Raw genomic sequence first — 9074 nt, 5'->3', positions numbered from 1 at the left:
CGTGTGGACGGTCTAAAAGAACTTTACGGACTGACTCCTCCATTGTCCTTCCACACATACGGAGTCATAAATCCTTCCGAGCATCTACCTTTCGAACGTGGATAAGAGGGTTTTGTCAGTTTTGGACAGAGTCCATGTCTCAGAGGCGTAATGCAAGTCCCAGACTCGTCCATCCCGACATATATTTAGAGTCAACCAGCACCCTTACGCGTAACTCCACATCTAAGTTGTTTTTTGGTGATGACTTTTGACCCCTGATAGGTGAAGTTTTGGACGACTTCAAAACTACGATCGCACAGGCCCTTGATGGGCAGCAAACGACCTTCACCTGACGTATGTGATTCCATTGCCATTGTGATTCTTACAAGCATGATAAGATTTGCCGGGAGGGCTCCAAAAGAGCTCATGGCGTCGTATAGTTTTAGCCACTGGCTATGCTGTCATACGCGGCATTAAAATCAATGAAGAGATAGTGGCGCTGCTGCTCCGCCATCTTCTCCAAGATTTGCCACATCGTGAAGATCTCTGGACAGTGGTTGATTGGCCGTTTCGGAATCATCTCTAACAGTTTTCAACTATCGGTCTCAGTTAAGTTAGATAAAAAACCTAAATGTTTATTAACTGTTTTCTCGGTACACGTTCAGTTTGATGCTGTGATATTTCTCTGGAGCTGGAGGATAATTCCCTTAGACTTTCAGCAGTCGGAAGCTAGTGTCTACTATTGTTTTCCAGGTTATAAAACAAGAGTCCACAAGAATCCGAAAGCAGTGAGCCAGTCCAAGAAAACTGTTTAAGCTATTCTTGGATATCTTGATCCGCGCACTGTTCCAAGCTTGTGGACGCTTGCTTAATGACTTGTAGAATTGGAATGAAACATTTCAAGAGCTCGTAACATTGTGTCGCTATGTCAGTTTGCTTGTGAGAGCTGTATTACCGATCTAGACAAGCAAAGAGCAAAAAAAAATCAACTTGATGCGTATTGCTATTTGAGCACGTGGTGCGTACATGTTTTTTGTTTTGTTATCTTTGCGTCCTCCAACATAACCTTACATTAAACAAAAAAAAGAAAAGCTTTTTAAAACCTAAAAGTAGTTTAAGGAGAGGAAGAGGATGAACCACGGTCCTTATTGTCTACGCAGTTACGCTAAGCCTAGTCGTTCGATGGGGGTTCTGCTCGGTGAAGGCTTGTACTATTTTCGATGGCCTACACATGACATGGCTCTACTAAAAACTGTTGCTGCCTTTCTCGCCGGACCTACGTTGAAAGTGTTTGATTTTGTAGCGTACGATTAGTATGACGATGAGCAGTATTGGGATGACGATGATCAGCACAATGCCGAACGAGGTGCTCGTATTGCGCGCAACGTACTCTTCCCCACCTGCAACGACACACGCCCAATGCGGGAGAACAGAGTATAGAGTATAGAGTCCAAATCGTGCTGGTTCGTCCCCCAATTTCGAAGGTTAGGTGCTAACTCGTGGATGTACTAGCGTTGAACAGGCGAAACCGGCATTGCCATTGCTGTGGTGCTGTGTGCTTTTGTTTAAGGTTACTGCTGCTGCCTGTATAACGCCACATGTGTCTTGTTGGAATGTTGGGAAGGCAGGAGCTAAAAGCACTGCTCCAAAAACAAAAACACATACTCTATATTGCTACCTGTCCGGAGGTAGGTGCGCTTATCTTATCAAGCCACCTCAATATAACGCGAGCCCATCCGCTTGGTGCGGGGTGTCGCTCTACTGTCGACGTACTTAAAGGAAGATAAGATTAAGGTCAAAACTGATATGGTTACTGTGCCTACCTAGCAGAGCTCGGAAGTCATGCAATCTATATAATGCTATTTGCTTAGAGTGTGCTGAAACTACTACACAAGAAGTTGCCTTTCCCTACCGCATGACTGCCATGGACATATTTGAAACAAAAGGTACACACACCAAGAGCCTCACTAGAGTTGTGTGTCGGTGTGTGGTTGTGCTCGTATTATACTGATTGAATGATGATGTCAGAATGCTGGTCCTTAAACCTCGGTCGAGCGACTATCCATACGATTCGGCAGTCCCGTGTTCTGGACCAGCGGTTGCGTTTGACCCTGTTCGCCGGTGTAGTAGCTGCGGCTAGTGTTGGGCATCGGGGACAGGTTGCCGTTCTGCGGACGCCGCTGGTTCAGTGGTGAGTTGTCCTCGGTCGCGAAGCTGCTCACCTGATCGATGTCACTGAACGTGGGGCTGTACGCACCGTACGTCTGGGTGGGCGAGTCCGCACCGGGCTGCTGTAGCTGGCGCTGCTGCTGGTTCATCGTGACCGGGGGCGGTGGTGGTGGGTATCCCTTCGGGTCGTCATCCTCTTCCTCCTCGCCGGAGAACATGCCCGCCTGCTGGAGCCCGCGCTGGCTGCGTCGACCTAGTTGTTTTTGATCAGCCATGTTTTTATACTCGATATCGCGTGCAACCTTAGCGCTATATTCACCTCCTTCCGAGGATGTGATATCTTCTTCGTCCAGGTCCATCTTTTTCGGCTCGAACTGGATGTTGGGTTTGCCCTCGAGCGGCTCGTTCGTCCGGTAGGTCGCATCGTACCGGAGCGTCTTCTTGATCGTGGTGTCGTCAAACTCGCTGTCGTCGCCCTTGCGCAGTGTCGCCCGCGAACCGGAACGGGATGGCAGCGGTAAACGCCAGTCCGGGTCTTCCTTGCGCTTGCGCTTGCGCAAACAGTATACGCCGCACACGATGCACAGCATCAGCGGTATGATCACAGCAATGACAATGCCAATCGCAATCCAAGCCGTACGGCGCGAATAGAACACACCACCTGCAGGACAACGCAAAATGGAGGACGTGTTTGTGAAACGTTTGGGCGATGAAGGCCGTTTGGAGCAGGGGTTTTTGACGAGATGGTTCGGAACGGTCGTTAAAAGCATGATGAACATGAATATGGGGGTGGGTGGACCCAGGACCCACCGGCTTTCTGCCTATACTTACGCAAACATTCCGTGTAGCCATACTCCGGAACGTCCCACTGGCCGTTCTCCAAGCAGATGCGACGCGAGTCGCCAATCAGGAAAAAGCCTTCGTTACACTCGAACGACACGCGTGCACCCGGCGTGAACAGGAAGTTGGATTTACGTCCAAAGCGAGGCGTCTCCAGAATACCGCACGATATTACACGTCTGCAAGTATCGAGATATGGAGGTAAGGTAAGCAGCCTTCCACAAACTCCACTGACAGATCGCTCACTTACTTTTCGTTTACCGTCTGTATGTTGACCACGCTCGCATGATAGTTTTTGGTGAAGTGTGCCATCTCCCGGCTCAACGACATACCGTAGTCGAACCGACACTGGTAGCTCTCGCCACACAGCTCCTCCGCCCGCTGTATGTCCTGCGATCGGTTTGGCGGCAGGAACTGGCTCGGTTCCCGCACAAAGTTCGGCACAAAGCTTGCGTTGGCAAAGTAGCTGGAGGTTCGACCAAACTCGCGTGTGAACAGTGCCTGCCCCACGTTCTCTACCTCACGGTCCGATAACATCCCTAGTGCAGCGGAAGAGCAGGTAAGTACCAGATTTGAATTGAAGCTTTCCCGACACCCGACTACTTACAGTGTAACCCGAATTGGTCGTGCACATTCTGGAAGTTGTTAATGTTGGGCTGTATGATTGCTCCACCCGGTGTTGTCAGATCGTCCATCATATCCCAGCTCCAGTTGCCGAACAAGCCGCGCGTTTTATTCTGCCAAAGGAAACGTCAAGAATTCTTTAGGAACGTGCTACCCTACAGCAATCGCTCTACCTCAGACACTTACGATAAAGCTCCAAGGTGTGTAGACCCGTGCCGTCATGAAGCCATTGTTCTCGACCACCTCCACACCGACACCGGACGAAAACATGATGACCACCTCCGACTGGTTCAGGATGTAGGTAGGCGTGTAGACGGTAACACCGTGGAAGTGCTGGAACTTGAGACTCTGCCGATCGAAGTAGATACGGCGCTGGTCGGCAAACACATCCAAACGGTAGCGCCACTGTGCTTCCCGCGGCCTCAACCGCACCTCAATAATGGTGGACGTGTTACCGCGTGCCGCAATCGACGTTAGCTGCGTCGCCATTACCGGACCGTGGATGTTGCGCGGTACCTGCTCGAACCGGCCCTGCACATCGATCCGCTCCCGGCCATTGTTGCCTCGCAGCAGCACAAACTCACCCATCCCGTTGAACGTGTACTGGAGCCCATCGAACGTCACGACATGCGGATCGCCGAATATACCGGCAACGCCAGGCGACTGGTACGCGATACAGTCCTGCGATGGGCGTCGCTCGAACCGGAACGTTTCACACCCAACTGCCTGCTCATCCTGCCACATGCAGCACGAGTAGTACGGGCGGACGTCGTGGAACCAGGTCGACAGGGTCGGTACCTTGTTCGCTTCGTTCCACGGTATCTGGCCAATGTTATGATTACGGCGCGGGCGTGAACCCCACATCTGATCGTACGACAGCATCAGGTAGCTGTTGCGATCGTAGCAACACTGCTGCTCCGACCCTTGCACCGTCGGTTGCCCGGAGCGGACGCAGTGTATCGCACCACGGTGCTGCAGGCAGGTCGGGTTCGAGTCGCGGTCGCAGTCGGGATCGGGCAGGAACCGACCCTTGTCATGCAGTGCGTGTTCCAGCGTACACGGACAGATCGGTAGCTCGTGGGCGAAGTTGCGCAGGAACCGATCCGTACGCAGCCAGTTTTCGCACAGTGCCCGGGGCCAGTTTCGACCATGTATACGCTCCCACTGTGGACCAAAGTACCAACCGAGAGGTATTGGTTTCGACCACAACACACTAAGAAAGCGAAGAAGGGAAACGATGAGAGTTTTGCCGTATCGTAGGGCAGTGACTGTACTTACGGTGAAATTCTGAGATTGTTGTACTGTTCCGGGTTGGTGAGGTTAATCTGGATAAAGCCGAACTGCATGTCGACGGTACGGGGGTTATCGCGCATGCGATAGTTTGCCGGCACGATCGTGTACGCACCCGTATTGGTGAGCTGCGTCTCAATCATATCGATGAACTCCAGTTCCGGCCGAATCGTTGCCTCACGGTAACCCCACAGCGAAATCTGCACGTTAGCGTTCAGGTTGGTCGTCAGATTGAACCGGTTCCAGGTGATACGGATCTCGTTCGGATTGCGCCGATGCACATCGTCCGTCTCGAAGAAGATACGATCGGTGGCAGTTGCCGGCGTCTCGACAAAGTACCGTCCACGCCACTTGAACCGATCCGTACCGATCGAGATCTCGAACCGGATGTAGCCTTGCGCCTTCAGGAACGGTTGGATGCAGATGGCGCGGTTTGTGTCGACCACCGTACCGACAACCTCCTCCGTATCAAACCGACACGCGATGCGATCCTCGCGCGTGAAACAGGGTCCCGTAATGTTGACCACCGTACCGCCAAGCATGTTGCCCGACTCCGGCGCAAACACCAGCGGAAGATGCGATGCGTCAATGTCCTTATTGCACGTACCGAGCATGATGCGCTCGTCGATACGGAAGATGTGCCGACCGGGGAATCCGTTTGCCCAGCCACGCCCTGTCAGATCGCGCAGTACGGACGCCTGGCTGTAGGGTTTATACTCGTAGGCCTGCGTACCGTTGCCTGCATTGAACCCGATCTGAAAGCGAAACGATTGCATCCGCAACAGTTCACAAGTGGTCGTACGGATAATGGGGAACGATGGGTCAGTAGACTTACGTAGGCCGGAACACCACCTTCTCCGCCAGTAGTATCACCTCCGGCTTCCGTATGCGAGGACCAGTTAATTTCAGCATAATTAAATATGGCGTACGTGTACACTTCATCCGTGGCCAGAACCATTTGGAACGAGTTCGTCTGTGGTGCGTTAAGGAAGTACAGATTTAAATTAAAATGGCTTCGACCCCGGTACCACACTAAGTGATCGGAATAACCACTCAGTAACGTGAATCAGAGTGAATGAGTTAGAATAGTGAGTTGAATCTTATCTCTCTCTCTCTCTCTCGACGACCTCTTACAGACTAAATGATATCACGTAGTTGGATGGTCAGTCCTCACTACGGGGGAACGGTCCGGATGGGATTATAAATCATAAACTCACTCTTTAAGAGTTAACTCTCGAGGAATGATTCAACTCTCAGGGCCGACTAGCCTTAAATAACTAAATGGTAATTTAACTCGTCGTGAAGATTGATCATTCAATGCGTTTTAACTCACTCACCGTTTCAGCTCACTCACTTCATTTTAACTCACTCAGTACGGTTAGTTTCACTCGTGAGTTGAATATCGCTTCACATTAGTTTTATCTCAAACTGCACACGAACTGTACTGACTGAAATCATGTTGCCCTCGTGTTTTGGATTTGCCAACGCGATATTTGATTCACGAGGGAATAATATATAGTGAGTGAGTTTAAACGAGGAGAGTGAGTTAAAACGTAGTGAGTGAGTTGTTAGTCAGCCCGGAGAGTTAGATCACAAGTGAGTTGAAATAACTCTTCGTGATGATTCATTGCTAAGATTAAGGTCATTCACTCATCCTGACTCAATTTGCACCCACACACACACACTTACCCGGTAAAGTGAATTATCAATACCACCAGCGAAGCTCATATTCTTCCAGGTGGTAATGATGACGTGCTTCGGTACGAACGTGTCCGAACCGACCACACCCTCCCGAATGTCCCACATGACACGCTCGCGCATCTCCACACCCGCCCGATCGGTACGCGTCATCAGATCGCGCTCCATCCGGAAGTACACACCGGGCGAACGCTGATCAAAGTCCGTCTGGTAGATGCGTCCGATACGGCACTTCGAGAAGAAGATGCCGATGAACGACGGATCGTTCCGCTGCGGCCAGTCCTTGATGGGGAACGACAGCGGGTAGGTGTAGTGTTCCGGCGGGTCGGAAAACTCCAGAAATCCGTTCATCGACACGCGCGTATAGTTAAACCGGAAGCCAAAGAAGGGCAGCTGGAAGTTGAAGTTCTTGTGGACCTGCGGCATGGACGCGTGGATGTCACGCTGAAGATCGCCGGTATCTTCCGGGCCACCCCGATCGTAGAACGGGTACAGGAAGTTCCGACGGATCTGAGCGAGCCGGGTCGGATTGATGGTATAGCCACCGTCGATGCTATGATTCGGTGGTTCCTTGGGCTGGACGCGGTTCATTGGATCTGCAAGCAAGATGGCGACCATGAAACAACTCTCCTAACGATACATTTCGCAACCTCCTATCGGCACATTTTATCTATCGCTTGTGATACTGTTATCAGCGATGGAGGAGGGGGGGGAGGAAAGCATGTACAACCTCGTCCTCCATACATTGATTTCTGATTGTTAGACACTTGCTGGAAAGATTGAAATACTTCTTATCCAGCGGTGAGTATAGGCAAACTTAAATCAATCAAACAACAACCCTACGTTCTACGTACGGTGTCCTCCATTTTGCCACACCGAAACATTGCATTATATTGAACGACGTTATCATTTCCAACACAGGTCGTTATCAAGATAACGCACATCGTTTCCTAAGGCAAACTGAATCGAACCCGTAACATTCCAGCATGAAAATTGCAACATACATCGCGTCGCAAACTTCAGCCTTCCATTGCACCACAGGCAGCGCGTCTCTGGCCGGCAGAACCCTCTCCCCGTAATATCCAGACGCTCTCAACAACACACATTGCTACAGGGCTCGTCTAATCTAATCAATAACGAGCGTTTGCGCAAAAGGAATGTGTCATCCGTTTGCCGCGGAGAAGGACAGGTGCGATAAGATATGTGGAAAAGAAAGAAAAAATGGCCGAACGTGGTAGCCATCTTTGCGGTTTGATGTTTACTACTGGCAGCGACTAAGGCACCTAGTACTCGATCGGGCACGCTAGACTTACCTTCCCAGTTGTAGTTGGAATCGGACAGATCAAGGCTAGACATGAAGTCATCGTAGTTGTAGTATCTACCCTTCTTATCCTTGACTTCGTCCACACCGGCCGCATCGACGTCAACGAGCTCGTCGTTTGGTTTTTGATCGGTGTCTCCCGGCTCGTCATCGTTCGGATCGCTTTGTTCCGGTTCGGTTTGATCTTCACCGTCCGCTGTGTCTACCGGACTGTAGTCCTCCTCGTCAGCGTTACCGGTTGCGTCATCCTGATCTTGGTCGTACTCCTCTGCGACGGCATTGGTTGATAGAGAGATCAGCGAAACCGCACAGAAAAGCAGCAGAAGTAATTTCCACCGCATGGCTGTGCTACGGGGCCGTGCTCTAGCGTTCGATTGGTTGTTGAAAGGTTACGGCTTAGAGAAAGAACTAAGTTCCACTGTTCTGGACGAATCTTGAACTACGTTTGTAACCACACTGCACTATGGATATATTTAGTAACACTTGTCACACACACACACACACACACACACACTCGAAACACTCCACGTTCTGTCACTCGGCACTGTTCAGCATGCCCAACCGCTTTGGGCGTTGTCTTGTCGATAACTGGATAACTACGGCAGGTGTCGACGCGTTTCTGATGGTCTTCGGTAGAATCACCTTGCTTCTCCAGTTCCTTATCGCAACTCTTCAGTGCTGGCAAAGAGCTAGATAAGCCTGAAATGGAAAAAAATTGAACCAAAAAAAAAAAATTACCAGATAAGATAAGACTGCAAACTCTGAAGCCCACGGTTTGCTCTAGCAGACCCCAACACCCAATATAGGGACACACCGGTAAAGGGTTTTGCGATTACACCAACCAGCGCAGATCCGCCAGATATGGGGGGGCCCTTATTTCCTTTTTCAGTACTGTTTTGTCGATCAACTTGTTGAGTAAGTTAGTGTCAACAGTGTGCGTGTGCGTGTGTTCTTATCAGCAAGATAAAGATAGGGCAAAATAGCTGGAAATAGTAAGCAGCAGAAAAAGGGGAAACCGTGATTCACGATTGGTTGGTTCTCGGAATCGCTTACTGAGACATTCCGATGGTATGTGGTGTTCCTTCCCAACGCATAGTTGTAGGGTAAGGGTTTTGCATGGCTTACTGTGGAAACTAGCTAAGGCTGGCTATGA

General features: G+C 50.5%; 1 protein-coding gene across 2 annotated transcripts; it reads right to left on the bottom strand.

The window, feature by feature from the left end:
• Positions 1-588: 588 nt before the first annotated feature.
• Positions 589-8548, bottom strand: LOC118517500 (protein mesh). Of its 2 annotated transcripts, XM_036063712.1 has the most exons (10): positions 7914-8262; positions 6592-7196; positions 5738-5875; positions 4891-5657; positions 3799-4825; positions 3596-3725; positions 3239-3527; positions 2980-3167; positions 2468-2809; positions 589-2401 (listed from the first exon to the last, which is right to left on the bottom strand). In XM_036063712.1, exons 1-10 carry the CDS (start codon positions 8260-8262, stop codon positions 2019-2021), a joined length of 4218 nt encoding a protein of 1405 aa, XP_035919605.1. In that variant the 3' UTR covers positions 589-2018. The 2 variants fall into 2 exon arrangements, with proteins under 2 accessions (XP_035919605.1, XP_035919604.1); XM_036063711.1 differs by having other exon boundaries at positions 589-2809; positions 7914-8548.
• Between the last annotated feature and the right edge of the window lie 526 nt (positions 8549-9074).

Source organism: Anopheles stephensi, chromosome X (genome assembly GCF_013141755.1).
Source record: "Anopheles stephensi strain Indian chromosome X, UCI_ANSTEP_V1.0, whole genome shotgun sequence".
Classification (NCBI taxonomy): Eukaryota; Metazoa; Arthropoda; class Insecta; order Diptera; family Culicidae; genus Anopheles; species Anopheles stephensi.
This window is presented reverse-complemented; position numbering and strand designations above follow the sequence as displayed.

Excerpts from the sequence above, each read along its gene's own strand:
- LOC118517500 (XM_036063711.1), bottom strand. The coding sequence starts at position 8,262 with ATGCGGTGGAAATTACTTCTGCTGCTTTTCTGTGCGGTTTCGCTGATC. Across the intron at positions 3,726-3,798 it reads ACACACCTTGGAGCTTTATC|AATAAAACGCGCGGCTTGTT; the intron begins GTAAGTGTCTGA and ends TTCCTTTGGCAG. Across the intron at positions 3,528-3,595 it reads CGACCAATTCGGGTTACACT|GGATGTTATCGGACCGTGAG; the intron begins GTAAGTAGTCGG and ends CCGCTGCACTAG.